Source organism: Thunnus albacares, chromosome 5 (genome assembly GCF_914725855.1).
Source record: "Thunnus albacares chromosome 5, fThuAlb1.1, whole genome shotgun sequence".
In the NCBI taxonomy this organism is placed as follows: domain Eukaryota; kingdom Metazoa; phylum Chordata; class Actinopteri; order Scombriformes; family Scombridae; genus Thunnus; species Thunnus albacares.
Window position 1 is genome coordinate 1,319,439 of NC_058110.1, and position 15,603 is coordinate 1,335,041.

Consider the following 15,603-nt stretch of genomic DNA (forward strand, 5'->3'; position numbering starts at 1 on the left):
CTTGATCTAACCTGCATGTTCTTTGTTTCACCTAGAACTGAACCCGGAAATAAAATTAAGATAAAATACTACCTGCACATCATTTTTTTTGCGGATCACCAGTTGGGTATCTGACCCGATGCAGGACTGGCTGGAAGATTCGGCCAAAAAATCAAACCTCAATCTTTTTCAAGCTTGAGGTTGATTCACAATTTTAAAATCGATTTTTGTTTGATTGTAAAATGCAGGAGTTAAACAGACAGTTGAGCAAGAACAATTAAACATCTGCACCACCTGCAGGCCGTCATCATTACGTATAAAAAACAGGTTATCACACAGATATTGAACATCAGTAGATCATCCAGTTTAATAATCAGTGTGAACACAGACAGAGCAGGAAGCTCCGTTAGCTAACAGATCTGCTGCTAGTTAGCGTTAGCTACCCAGCAAGTAGAGACAAACCGAACAAAGTAGAAAAAAATCGCCTCAACTGACCTGAGATGATACGTCATCAAGAAACACAAACCGAGAGCAGAGACGAGTCATTCTCAGTCACTAGTCCTGTAAAGTGCAGCAAGTGAACATGTAGTGAAACTGATGACATCACAGTTTGCAGGACTGTCGTGACTCAAAGCGGCTAATGTAGCAGCAACCATCTGTGTTACGTTTTGACTAAAAATCTACTTTTTGTGCATATTGTAATAACTCAATTCATGATTTAGACATTTTACACATCGTGCAAAAACAAGTTTGAATTAATTTGAGATAACGCCCAGCTCTATGTGTCATATATGTTTTTCATCAGTACCTCCCAATTTTTCCTGTACATTCCCTGCTTACTAACTTGTAGCTGGCTCTCAATATTTCATAAGAAATAGCAACGTTTCATTATAACAGAATAACTCAGGAGTCTGTGTTGGTGCAGAGGTGGTGTCAGGACACCGTTAGCCTAGCGTAGCGTAAAGACTGGAAGCAGGAGTAACAGCTGCTCTCAGGCTGATGGTCATCAACATCTCTGATGGAGGAAAGTAAATATATTTCCCAAAATGTTGAACGCCTCCTTTAACAAACGGCTAGTAAAACACATTTAAACCACATTTTATCACAATATTCACATTTTCAACCTTGCTGACCTTATTTCTTTATAAATATTTAATGTATTTTCTTCTCCGGCTATTAGTTCTTATTAGTTTTTTCTTGCATTGGAAAAGAGTTACAGATGTTTGGGAGATGAAAGGAATTTCATACGCGAGTTCTTTCTGCAAGAGACTGCAGGCTGAGCGAGGCTGAAGAATAACTTCCTTATTTAAAGCTCGTGCAGGCAAACACAAAGCTGGAAGATCAGAGCAACACAGGAAGAGAATGCAGAAAAACAGAGCAGAACAAAGGATCCGACAAGACTGAACTGAAAACCAGGACTCAAATACAAACTGAACTAATGAAACAACAAGGAACAGGTGGCGAGACACAAGGCTGGGAGCTGATTGGCTGTGGAAGACACAGGGAGCAGGACAGGGCTAGTGAGACTGATGCAGGGCAGGTGTGGAGGGAAAAACAGGCTGGGAAAACACGACAAAACACACAAGACACATCAAAAACAGAACTTCTTCTATGAGCTAAATAAAAGTCTACAATATAATCGTGCACAATCCTCTTCATATATAAACCGTCATGAATCAAACTGTCTCAGAATTACATAACGAGTCACACTGAGCAAACAGCAAATAACCTTCAGCATTACATCGCCCACCGAGGAACCTTAAAACCATGAAGACTAGAAACATGAACTGCTGTTGATATAAATATGAACCAATAAATCTGTAGTAATCTTAGTGAGTCTGCATGTAACAACATAAAGAAAGACAACTGTCACTCTTGAACTTAGTTTCTATGAGAGTAAATGACGTAAACAACAGTATCTCCAGTGATCGTTAGATATAACTGGCCACCTCTCATCATCCTTCTCAGTCCAGTCTGAACAAACAGGGGAAACATCAGAGGGTGTCTGGAGGACTGGTGGAGGGACACGGAGCCAGACTGGGACAGAACCATGACACTTTGAGAGAGATTTTGGCCTGAACTTTGGCAGTTTGTTATCCAGATGACAGATGTTGTTGCCCTGAATATAAAACTGAGCTCTGTGATCAAAGAGTATTAACATGAGGTGAACATCCCGTATTTCCCATTCAAAGCAGCTTCACTCATCCTAATGCACAGGACAGCAGCAGCAACAGTTTTGTAGTCTTTCACCATGCTGATGTGTTTGAGTGTAGACTGGAGTCTTTTATCTGATAGCAGGACAGACCGTCCGCTGTCTAGAGGAAGAGGAGAACGACTTGGCTGGATAAGCCAGCTTTATCTCCTCCAGCACAGACAACACAAGACGTGGAATATCAAATACTTTACAGTACACAGCCCTCTATAAAGGCTAAGCTGTCGAATTGTCCTTTCTATGTTTGTCACACTGAACTGAAAAGTAGGGCAGAAGCAGCCAAGCCTAAGCTGAGCGGGACGGTGGTATCACTCCTGAATATCTCATTTCAAGAACCGTAATCTCATTCCAAAATATTCTTTTCCCTAGTTAAATGATTACTTTCTGTTGTTTACACAGGACATTATGATTCAGTTATCATGTGCGAGTGATGTATTTCTATCACTTCAATGTTATTCTGTTAAGTGTTAATCTCCCTCCACATTGTTTGTGTGTGTGTAGAGACCAGAGCTTGGCAAATGGCTGGTTCTTTGGATGAAAAGCTGGAGGGAGGATTAAGAGGAAAAACATGGGAAAAATAATCTGTAGGCAGGCTGACGTCATGCAGTACAGGCCAGTGTTGTGGAGGTGAGGCTTACTGTGATGACAAAGGGCATCAGAGCAGCTCCCAGCGCCGCCGCGCCGCCGCTCTGCCGCTCTGCAAGGTGCCTTTGGTCCCAGTCCGTATGTCAGAGGGCAGCGCCGGACCCGCCACACACACACAGTACAGACCAGCTCAGGCTCCTCGGGTTGCATCCCTTATAACTGAATAATAATATGACTGAAATTCCTCTTTTCATACGTGAAATATTACATTTCATATCTCAAGAGTGATATTTGAAATGAAAAAAAACACATGAATTATATGTAAATGTTTCATATATAACAAACACATCTGCCCAGATGTGAATGTTTACATGTGAAACTGATTTCAGTTCTTGCTTTTCATGTGTGAAATGTTTAAAAAAAAAAAAACACATCAAAATGAGTTTCATATGTGAAATTGGCATTTTCATGTTTCAAATATAAAATTGTACATTAAATGTGACATGAGACATAAGAAATGTCCAAAAACAACATGTGTCTATATGTGAATTCATCACATCTCCATAAAGTTATATCAGTAAATCACATGTACCTGCTGCACATGAATGTTCACATATGAAAGGGTATCACACATTAACGCAGCTGAAGTCTTGCAATTTGCATTAACGCATTTAATCCCAGTGGTCACAGCATATAACATATAAATCCTGGCCTGGTGTAAATACGCTTGCTCCCGGGGATTAGTGCATCTAAGCAGCGAGCTGTGTGAGCTGTCTGTGGGTGTGTTTATTAGACTGGCAGGGGTCAGTGTCAGCTTTTAGCTCACTGCAGAGCGCACTGACAGGGCCAGTGGTCTTAATGGATCGAATGATTAACACATTTGCTGTTTTAACAGCTCCAACTTATGCTGAGCTGCTAATTTACGGCAGAGAAGCAGCATCATAAAGAAATGCAACAGCAGCTCTACATTCATGCTAAATTTAATCCCATCCTCTCCGAGGGATTGAGTCCATATTAAATATTAAAGTGTCAGGAAAGAAATCTGGAGCACTTCAAGGAAAAGTCCACACCAGATACTGCTGCTGTGAACACAGCAAACTATGTGTTGTTTGTCAAAAGTTTTAATGCTTTTATAAGTACGATTACATAAATAAAATGATCAAACTGAATTGTCATCCGACACCAGTGGAAGGTTCATCTGTAAAATCCAGTTTTCTCCTTTTGCTTAAATATCTTTATGGTTGTCAAAGTTTCACTCTGCTCTGCCTGACAGCCTCATATATATATTCTCTCAGCTTTTTACAGCTCTTTGTTGAAGCTATATGATGTTTACACTCAAATATTCAAACCCCAAATTTGTTATGGCTGCACATTTCATCAAATGGAAAAATTCTAGACGTCTTGTGCATCTTTTTATACATTTTTTATAAAATTCAGCCTGACAGATTTGGGATCTTTAGAAACTTGAGTTTGTGATGACTGATGGAGTAACTATTTATGAGTCTTGTTGTCTTGTACGTGCACATACACATACACATGCACACTCCTCTGTACTCAGGACATTAAGGTGCAACAACAGGCAGAAGTGGTTCTTCTTCACGGTTTTTGTTAGACAGTGTATGTTTTGTTTTTTATTAATCCACAAACATTTCAACACCAACATACAGACATCTGTGTATATTATATTATAGTATATATGATATTCCAAGCAGCAGTAACCTAACACAAATATAACACATTAAAAAGAAAACAAACAAGAAAAATTAAATAAAATAAATTAATACATAAAACAAAAATCTAAAAATTAAGTAAATTGACCTAAATGAGGGGGGGGGAGGGGGGGGGGGGTTACATAATATATACTGCCATCTGTTCACATAGTCTGGAGGCGTTTTTACACTGTGGTTTTCTCAGAGATTTAAAATACAAACTCAAACATTTAGACAGTATTTGTGTACGAGGAGGATGAAGAAGCGCCGTAGTCTGCAACAACTAACGAAGAAGAAAAAGGACGAAGGCATCTGTGACACTGACTACATGCTGGAGTGTCTGCTTTGTTCACGGCTGCAATGAACAGGTAAATTACCTGTTCAGGTAAATTACCTACTTTTTCTTTTATCAGTTATAACTAGGTTATAAAACTACTTTGTCAGTTTGATACAGAAGCGCGTTGCATTCACCAAAGAAAAATAATTGGAGGCCTCATCTCGTAATTATTCGTAATTATCTCGACTTAACCCTCCTGTTGTACAACAGGTGTCATTATGTGCTGTCATCAAAAACATTGAAATGGTTTTAAAACAGTATCTTGACTAAATTTTTACATAGACCAGTCTGCCATAATCCATCAACATATTTTCCTCTGATCTCAACTGTAGTTAAAATAATTCATAATTTCTTCTTCAGGATTCTGTTTTGAGTCACAATTGACCCGAGAACAACAGGAGGGTTAAATATGTCATAATAATGAGAAAAGATCTCATCATCACAAGAAGCGTATATTATTATATATTCTCATAGCTACTTTATTGCTTGCTGTATTTTGATTACTTATTAGCTTGGATACATTACTGATGTACATGAAGCTTCTCATAGCGGCTCCTTGATGAACAATGTTGATTTACTAATTGTGGTGCTTCTGGTATTGTCATTCTTTGTGTTATTCTTCGTGTCAAATCGATCTACAATCCCTCCGCCAGCGATATGCATTAACTGCTTTCTTCTTCTTTCAGTTTTACAGCAGTTGTCATCCGTCATGCTGCTTTACTGACACCTTCTGGTTTTAGTTCTTGTGAGTGTAAAGAAAAAAATACAAAACTAAACTAAAAGTTATGAGATCCTTTCTTGTAATTATAAGATACGTAAATCTTAATTAAGAGATAAGGTTCCAATGTTTTTTCTTTGATAAATGCAGCATCCTTCTGTACTTTGTTCATTTCTCTTAGTTAAACTATTAAATGCTCCTGTGTGAAAATGTAGCGTAGCGTTAGCTGGAGTGAAGTCAGCGGCTCATTAGCAGCTGTTTGTTAGCCACAGCTAATGTGGCTAATGCTAACTGTAACATTGTGAGTAATGAATCTGAGTCATTCTTTCACCTGCAGCTGTAGTGTGACTCACACTGTCCCTGTTTCCTGTGATTTCATAGTTTTCATCAGTGTTCATGCAGAAGGTGGATGAAGAAGACTTTCATGGACTGAATGGATGCGTGTTGCAACGTGTCGGTGGACTCAGAGTCGCTTCACCTGCAGTTTTAAAAGTGATGTAATGAACCATGTAGACGCAAAAGAGCTGCAACAGAAGGAGATTTTAATGTGTGGACACACTTTGGTCACAACAATACAGATCAAGACGAGTGTGTGTGTGTGTGTGTGTGTGTGTGTGTGTGTGTGGTGATGAGTGTGTCTATGTGGACCACTGGAGAAGTCAGTGAATATTCACTTTGACCTACAGTTGGTGAGTAAATAAATGCTGCAGGTGATTTCCGGTGATATCAACCAGCCTTTTATACAACCAACAGTGTTACTAATGATGCCAGTGAATGCTTTGTATTTTCCAGGTGACAGTTGGAGTCCTGCAGACCTGCGAGAGCTGCAGTCAGTTTGAATCCCGTCATTGTGGCTTTTTCAGCTTCAGTAATGGAATAATAAAGGAATGTGAAAATGATATATGAGACTTTCAGTGATTTCTTTTGTTTTCACTCCAGAGAGCAGAATGATGACTGTTGATGTAGCTAATAAACATGACTGCTTATTGGGGTATAATGTTATATATGTCATAATGTGTGACTGACTGACTATCAGGGTCAGCAGTGCTTACAAAGGTGTTTGATTATGGTGTGATGACACTGTTTTGTCTCCTGACAACATACTTTCTGTGCTCTTGGTCAGACCTGTGGTTCAGGATTTACATGTTCTAACAAAGAAGTTTAAATTTCAGTGTATTTTTCTTATAACATTTAAACAAATGCATTTTCTTGTTTTAATGAGACTAAAACATGAGAACTTAAACTTAAAGGGTCGAGGTGCTTCTGTGTTGCTTTTCTGTTGTATTTTACAAACCACGAGGGATCTGATGTCTCAGTCATCTGAAATTACAATCAAGTCTTGTGAAAGACAAATTGAAAGGATGACAGTAAGAAAAAAATACATTTAAATAGAATAAAAGCAGATTCATCTCTAAATGTAGTTATAATAATTAATAGTGCATATATATACTCTTTTTGTTTTGAGGAAATATCAACATTAGGAGAGTTTTGAATAATCATGAAGGAAAATAGAAAAAAAGGAATAATTTTGAATGACATTATAACTATTACATTTACAATAAAATCAGTCTTAAGGCATTTAAAATGTGTTATAATATCTTTATTATGAAGTTTAAAAGTTTGGAAATGACGACTAAAATTTGACCAAAATTTGTCTGTAAGGTCACAATTGAAAAAGTGACGAATGATTAAAGTTCTTTTCTACAAATAAATCAGTTAACATCTACATCAGCAAAATCTAAAGCAAAAACATTAGTGGGGTTTATGTTATGTAGGATTTTTATGTATTTAGCCTTGTTGGTTGTTCAGGTTGTATGTGATAATGACCAGCGACAAGTTTTATACAGCAGCTTAACAACCTGCAGCCTGGACTTCCCATAACCTGAACTTTAAGATCCTTGTGAGGTTGTGGTTTGACCTTCTTCTTTTGTTTCTACTGTATTTTACAAACTGGGATGTTTGGATATATTTTACATGTTGTCATAGAAACAGTTGGAAGTGGCTTCTTACACCTCATTCAGACCAACACGATGATGCAAGTTTTTTTTAAAATCTTGTTTCATTTCAAGAAAAAAAAATCTTGCTCTGATTGGTTGTTTGTATTTCCACCACACACTGAGGAATCTACTGGTCCACCTTCTGGTTTCCATCCATTGACTCCAGTGTCCTCTGAATGACTTCCTCTCCACAAACACTAATGAGAGCCTGGACATGTTGGTTTGTCCAGCAAACACTCTTTTTTTTTTTTAAAAGTATTTTGTTCAGCTCCATACAGAAGCATCAGTAAATTGGTGATTACTGTTGTTAAGTTTCTTTTATTGTCTTATTGTTATGTGACGTCGCTGCTGCCAACCCTGCATGATCCTGAAACTTGGATGTAGTATCAGCTCCTGAGCAGATCCTGAATGTAGTTCCAGGAACACGTCCCCAAAGTGAGCAGAGAATAGTAGAAACAAAACCAGAACCAGTGACAGTCGCTACATGCTGGGTTACATCTGGTTAAACTGCAGTGGAAAAGATGTGAGAGAGATGTTGACTTAACTCCTTAAGTGTTTGTGTTACGCTTCCTTCCCCCAAAAGGTGTTAATGCAGCATGAGCTTCAGTTTGTATTTGCTAAATGGGAATCCACCTTGACTCAGCTTTGACTTGTGCAGAACAGAGCAGGAATACAGCTGCAGGGTTACCAACTGTAAGCTGCTGAGTACAAGTCCAGTGATGCTTTCATGGTGGATTGCTTTTTAATGCAACGCAGTTCACAGTATGAGACATACATATACAGGAAATTGATTTATTTACTTAATCCTTTATTTAAACAGGTAGTCTCATTGATAATTCACAGTGTAAAAGTGTTTACAAGTCTGACTGCAAGTACATAAGTACAACCTTTTAAAATGTTCAAGTGAAATAAGAGAGTGTAACTTTTCCATTTGTACAGTATTTGAAAGCACTTTTTCCAAGTTCAGTGTGAACAAGAGGTACAGCTGATGTTAAAATGTCCTGTGACCTGACATTATAAATACTGTATTTATATGTAACCAGAGAACAGAGATAACTAGGCAGCAACATACAATGCTGCTCCCTTCTGTTTGTTTTCATATAAGATGTAATGGTGATAAATGTATCACCAGTGATGAAACGCAGCACACTGTGATACATGGAGTCAAGAGATTTTAAGGCAGAGGGAGAAGTATGCACATATACAATATCATCATAATCAAGCACAGACAGAATAATGTTCAATGGTCTTTCAACTAACAGAAGAGAAATATAATTAGTTTCTATACAAAAATCCAGTTTTGACCTTCAGTTTGCTTGATAAATGTTCCACATGGGTCTTAAAAGTGAATCTGGTGTCCAGCCAGAGTATTTATAACATTCAACTGTTTCAATTTCAGAACCCTGAAGGTTTGGATATGGGTAGTAGGCTGGATACTCTTAGGTGACCCAGAGAATAACATACATTTAATTTTGCCAGGATTTAAAACAAGCTTATGTTTGATGAGAGAGGTCTGAAATGTATCACAAGCAGACTGTAGATTTGCAATGGCCAGATTAAGAGAAGAGCCAGTGGCATGTAAAATAGTGTAATCTGCAAAAAATGTACATTATACTTTGGGGTAGCAGAGATGATGTTGTTTATATATATGGTGAATAAAAGAGGACCAAGAATGGAGCCTTGTGGTACTCCTATACTAACATTAAAGGGACTTGACTGTGAACTGTTGGTAACTACTGCCTCAGTGTAATGTTATTTCAACATGTCTCCCATTCTGCTCTCTTTGGCAGGTTATTTAACTGTTTCCATTGATCCTCTTCCTCATGTTGTCATCGGAGACACAGTTACACTAAAATGCAACTTCCAAACAGACGGCAACCTCCGAGAGATTGTGTGGTTTCGGGTGAGCACACAGGTAAACTCAATGCCATAAAAGCTGTTTGCCAGCGTCTTTCTGTATATAGTTGGTAAATCTCCCTCCTCCCTCTTCCATCAATGTTTCTTTGCTGCTTGAAAAGACTTATCTTTATACAGGTCAGTGGTTTTGTTCTGTACCTGCTGTGTCAAGAATGGTCTCATGTGTTCAAACAGAAAACAGTTAGATTCATGTGCTTTCCTTGTGTTTGGCAGCACAAGTGACTCATTACAGTTCTAATATTTAAAATAATTACTATGATCAAACCTTACTTGGATTATTGCTCCTATTTGGGTTCTTGTAGTAAAACAAGCCTAATGTGCAATACACAGTGGTTGTGGTGAATGTGTCATACAGACAGAAGAAATAGTCGAGGAACAGTTACAGAAATGTGCCAGTCAGGGAGGAAATGTTAACCATCCTGGTTTAATTAAACAAATATCAACTGATGATGTGTGCAGTGAGCTGCACGATGCAGAAGCTGATCAGGCAGAGAGCAAACATTTTTTGGTCTAGATGAGCAACTTTCATTTGAATCAATGGGCGCTGTCTTGTCTGATATCTAGTCCTCATAATAGATTCATGCACTAAACACAAAGTACAGTTGAGGCTATTTGGTTATAAACCAAAGTATTGAACAAAATGACATTTTGACCTGATTATGATGCTAGAAGACAAGTCAGAGAAACACCAAAGTGTTTTCATCCTCTGAGGAACATGAATGTCTGAACCAAAGTTCATTGGTGAGATATTTCACTGTGAACCATAAATGTGAACCTGCCACTAGATGCACAGTCAGAGGATCTGCAGAGTCAAGAGGATTCACAATTCACTGATTCACCACAATGTCGACATATTTCAGTCTGAAAGTGGTGGACGCACACTGCTGCCATCCCTCAAGCCAGACCACCAACTTGGCTAAAAAAACCCAGCAAAGCATGTTAGACGTACAGAAAGTTTAATTCAGTCTCCATGGTTCCAGCTGCTGTATTTAACCTCAGTGATGTGAATGTACTTTCTTCCAGGTGACTGAAGGAGGCAGTGCCAAACAAAAGATCTTCACCTATGATGCCATGTACAACACCAGCTATTCCCACATGGAGGACAACCGCAGACGAGAGGACCTGGTCTACCAATCAACTGTGCGGTAAGGGGGTCACTACTGTACAAGTCAGGTTGTTTATTAATATCCTCAGAATGAGAGGAAGGTTAATTTAATCTTACAGATCTGTCCAGGCAGGTTTTAAGATGCAGATGAAAATGCTTTACTTTGAATAATAATTTGTGTCTAATACAGTTTTTCCACAAAAAAGTTTAATCATCTTGTTAAAATCCTTAAAATGTCGTTTCCTCCTTGTCCTTCATTGATGATACAGAATCTATGAATATGTAAATATATTCTTAAAGTTTTCCTGCTGGACACCAGACGTCTCCTCCTTCACTGTAAAGTTCATCCTCAGTGTTTGTTCACTGGAGGCTTCAAGTTTACACATCACATACTGGACCACGATTGGCTCCAAACTAGTTGTGATGTCACTACGGCTGCAAGTAACGATTTCATCATAAATGAATCTGCTGATTATTTTCTCTGTTAATTGATTGATGGTTTTGTCTATAAAATGTGTGAACATTGTGAAAAATTATTATTATATAAATGAATTATTCATTTTATTTTTGTGTCTGGCCGTTTATATGACATGAGCTCATTGAATTATTCAGACACGTTAGTCAACAACAAAGCAAACAGTCCTGCTCATTATCCAACATGAACAGTCCACACACAACGCTCCAGATCATCTCCAACAATGAAAATATAACAAATACACAAACACATATATATACAAAGCCAATCAAAAACATCCAACACTGTTCATCTGATCCAATTCATAGACAAACCGTCTTCAATCCATATAGAATAAAGTGTTCCGCGCTTTAGAAATATATTCAGAAAATGCAAAATCGTGATCAAAAAGCTTTTCAATGAAAGTTCTGTTCTTCCCACCTCAGCTCACAATATTCACTGATTGTTTCATCTTCAGTCACATCTGTGTCTTCCAGCTTCAATACGTAGTGTTAATATTAATAATCATAATAATAATCATGTCTGTGCACAGTCATCTCTTACTTTTAGGCAAATTATGCTTTTGATATTTGTAATCTTTCTTAAATAAGTATAAGAATAAGTTCCCAGTTTCCTTCTGCCCATATTTGTATTTATTTAGTTATAGTTTGTACCAACAGTCCAAAACCTCAACATTTTCACTTTACTATCATGTACAATAAAAAAGCATTAAATTATCACATTTGGGAAGCTGAAACTGGCAGATTTTTAGCATTTTTCCTTCTGTGAATCAACTAATCAATGAGTTGACTGATTGTTGGAGGAATAATCGTTAAACTGAGATTTAAGGTGAGCTCAGAGAAACTTTCCTCCTTCAGCAGGTGAAAGTGAAAAACTCACCAAAGACATCATTCTGCACAGAGAAGAGAACAACATCACAGTGTAGTAACAAGAAGGAAAACATGTTTTTGATTGAAGGGGCACTGTAAGAACCTGAAGTGTTAAAATGAAAGATCCTCTGTTATCTCTGTACAGGCTTCCTGAGGTCCAGATGGAGGATGACGGCCTGTATGAGTGTCATGTGGGGATCTATGACAGGAGCTCCAGAGACAAGGTGATTCTAGCCTCCGGCAGCATCACCCTCACTGTTATAGGTATGTATCCATTTCTTTAGAAAACAGTGTGAAATGAACACTCTCCTCCCCTGAGGAACAGCAGAGACTGTAACGCCAGTGTAGCGTAAAGGACGAGTTCACTATTTAATTACCAACTCTGTCTTTGTGTATGTAATGATGGGGGACAAAATCCACAGTTCAGTTTATCTGAGGCTAATATGAGATTATCTGGGATAGTTACAGCCTTTATGTTCAAAACGTCCCTCTTGTAGTTACCATCCTTCCACTGCAGGATAATTACTAAATGACCTCAAACCTAGTTTGGCATTTCTGTAAAGCAATTTTAGAGATTAGTATGAAATATTCACTTCAAACCAAACGTCTGCTTTTGATATTTAATTACTAGAAAAATTCCTGATAATTGATACTGGAGATTTATTCTCACATGTGTACAAAGCATCATCTTATCTGAGTGTCTTAGACCTGTTTGTATTTTATCTGCAGTACCTCCCAGGTCTATCTCTGTGGTGGCAGCCAACAGCCCGGCTCCTTTCAGCCGCTACGAGGCCCAGAACTTCACTCTGGTTTGCATTGTTGCAGGAGCAAAGCCGGCTCCCATGGTGAGATGGAGCTTTTTTACTCTTTAACTCTCTTCAAGGACTCGGTCTTTGTTATCGAATTTGCATCTCTGCTTTTTTTTGCTTGGAGGGAAAGTTTCATGCTCCATTCTTCCTTTTATCATCATGGAAAACGACTAAAATCTTTTAGAAACGCTGATAGAGTGAGAGAGGATACAGAATGAAATTGGGAGCACCGCTGGATTTGAAATGTTAAGCGCTCACAGGGAGAAAAACAACAATGCCCAGCTTGATGCTGTCTGCAGCGGCTTGAAAGTTTTAAATGAAAAAGCTATTTACAGCTTTGGTCTGTACCCTACACGACCTCTTTGGAAAATGTATTGGGAATTAATATCAGGGGATTAGAGGGCAGCTGCATATGTGATCAAATAAAGTCCACCATGAAAAGAGTGAAGAGTGGCTTCACACATCCGGAATGAGACAAACATATCAGCCAGATGAAGAGGAGCAATACTATCTGTGATCAAAATGTTGATACAATTCCACTTCATTTAATTTTCTGTTTTCCATTTTCTGTGTTTATCTGCTGAAGTGGACGTCTGTTTGTTTAACCGCCGTCCTCTCTGCCTGTACTGGGTTATTGTATTTGTGGTAAATAATGATGGTGACAGACACCAGTATCTCTGGTCACATGACAATGTTTTCCCTTCCATTATAAGACTAAGTTGAATGAATGGGAAAAACACAATGCTGAGAGTTCTCTACCCGTCTGGAGGAAAAGGTTTTAATAATAAACATGGTAGGAAAACCAAACCTTTTGTGTTCCATTTGGGTTCCCAGCACCCACTGCAGGGGCAGGAAGACTGACACTGATCCTTTAAATACATAAGCACTGATCTTAATACATAAGATGTGTGAGAGGAACTGACTTACTACAGTAACTCAGTGATCCCCCCCAAAACCCAGTTCTGAATTAGAACCGGTTATCTATATTTAAAGGGGACATGTCATGCTTTTAGTGATTTTCTGTTATTTATTTACTGTTATAATGTTGGATGTCTGTGTTAAACATGGTCAGTTCCAAAACTTGAGGTTAACGAATGAAATCTTGTCTTGTCCCTTAACAGCCAGCTGTCATTCTGTCCAGAGAGAGAAGGCTCAGCGTTATAATTTGAAACTGTTCCTGTTATGCTCACCTGTCTTTGTCCCCACCTCTCAGGTGTACTTCAAGCGGGACGGGGAGCTTATTGATGTGGTGCCAACCACCCAGTTTTCTTCCTCAGTGGGAGACCAAAGCAACGGCCCTGGTCGAGAAAAGAGCCGAGGCAGGAGCCAGGCCGGGCTCTGGAGCTCCCAGGTTTTCACCAGTCGAGACCTCGATGACACCAAGCTTCAGAAGTCCTTGTCCTTGCTGGAGCAGGAGGGAAAACCGGCTCGGCTGGGCCAAGACAGCCCTGATGGCTCTGAAGAGGGCCAAGAGCAAGACTCCGAGTCAGACCCTGAGCCAACCACCGAGGTGATCCCTGAGACGGTGGTAAGCCGGGAGTTTCCACGCTGGGTCCAGACCAGCGACCCGCTCTACTACTTCCAGCACCGACAGACGGCGGCAGGTGACGGCACCATGGAGGTGAGAGCCATGCTGACCTGGAGCCTCAACCCCCAGCTGGACAACGAGGCTCTGTTCAGCTGTGAGGTGAACCACCCGGCCCTGTCTATGCCCATGCAGGCCGAGGTCACACTGGGTGAGTCAAACACCAACACACACTGAGTAACACACACAGGTGTCAGTAGTCTTGCTAACAAGACTTCCACCTTGTACCATTAGAGGACAGTGCAGAAGTGCATAATAAAAGTCTGCTTAAAAAAAGTGTAAAAGTTTCTCCAGCAAAGGGAAAAACCTGCTAACACGAGTTAACCAATCTCCTCTGTCTTTCACCTCTATTAACGTTGAACTAATCAGTTCCCTCAAAACGATGACGTTATTCTTTTCATGAATATTTATGCAAACAGAACTTCTAGTTAGATGTTTAACCCCTTAACATCCACCCTAGTTTATAACAGAAGAACTGTAAGGCCATGATGTATGTATCAGGCTTCATTTGACAAGTGACATCTTCTAGTTTCTGGAAATGTGCTTGTTTAGCATGTGGCTAAAACACAAACATCAGTTCAAATAAGGCTCAAAAACGTTTTTGGTCCTCGTCTATAATGAGTCATATTTGAATAACAATATTTAGGACATGCTTTATACCAGAACCATGCAGAACACCATAAACCTTCTACATCTTTTCAACCTGTATAATATTCCAAACCTCTAACCTTATGGGAGGTCAGGTGTTTTTAGTTTGTGAGTCCATGAACCTCTCCAATCATCTCCAACTGGCCAAATTGTGCCACTTGCTTTGACTCATTACTTTGTGATGCTGCCGCTTACAACTGGCTTAAGTGGGTCGCTGGTGACCAGGTGGATGTTAAAAGGTTAATGTCAACCCAACCTCACCATAACCTCATGCCATCTCTGCGTTGCCTAACCAGAACCTTACCAAGGACCTGATCCCAACGACAGAGGTGTTAACACGCTGGGAAACACTATTTGAAGGTGGAACAGACTTTGACACCAGACACAGGAGATCAGATGAGATGTATAAGAGCTGCAGTTATTAAAACTTGAACACAACCAAATCTTTGGAGGATGACTTCAGGGCCAGAAAGAATAAACAGGGACAAGCCTCTGAATTCATTAAATCTAATTTAAGTGAGAACAATAACCAGTAAGTGGGTCATCCTGAGCCTTCAGCACAGTTTGTACTGGTACACTGCAGCAGGTTACATGTAGAGGACATGAATGTTTTCTGAGCAGGTGAGTACATCCTCTCACCTGTGGTTAGCCATGTTAA

The 15,603-nt window shown here is 39.2% G+C and overlaps 1 protein-coding gene and 1 long non-coding RNA gene across 2 annotated transcripts in view; one reads left to right on the plus strand and one right to left on the minus strand.

The window, feature by feature from the left end:
* Window positions 1-1,022, minus strand: part of LOC122982946 — a 6,757-nt gene extending 5,735 nt beyond the window's left edge. Inside the window, exon 1 of the long non-coding RNA XR_006403561.1 lies at window positions 475-1,022. This is a non-coding gene — a long non-coding RNA (uncharacterized LOC122982946). The remainder of the gene's footprint in view (window positions 1-474) is intronic.
* The window catches only part of igsf21b (immunoglobin superfamily, member 21b), a 30,634-nt gene that overhangs the window by 6,157 nt on the left and 8,874 nt on the right, over window positions 1-15,603 (plus strand). Inside the window, exons 2-6 of the mRNA XM_044352591.1 lie at window positions 9,328-9,452; window positions 10,478-10,599; window positions 12,049-12,167; window positions 12,633-12,748; window positions 13,926-14,448. Of these exons, the coding sequence (XP_044208526.1) occupies window positions 9,328-9,452; window positions 10,478-10,599; window positions 12,049-12,167; window positions 12,633-12,748; window positions 13,926-14,448 (1,005 nt within the window). The remainder of the gene's footprint in view (window positions 1-9,327; window positions 9,453-10,477; window positions 10,600-12,048; window positions 12,168-12,632; window positions 12,749-13,925; window positions 14,449-15,603) is intronic.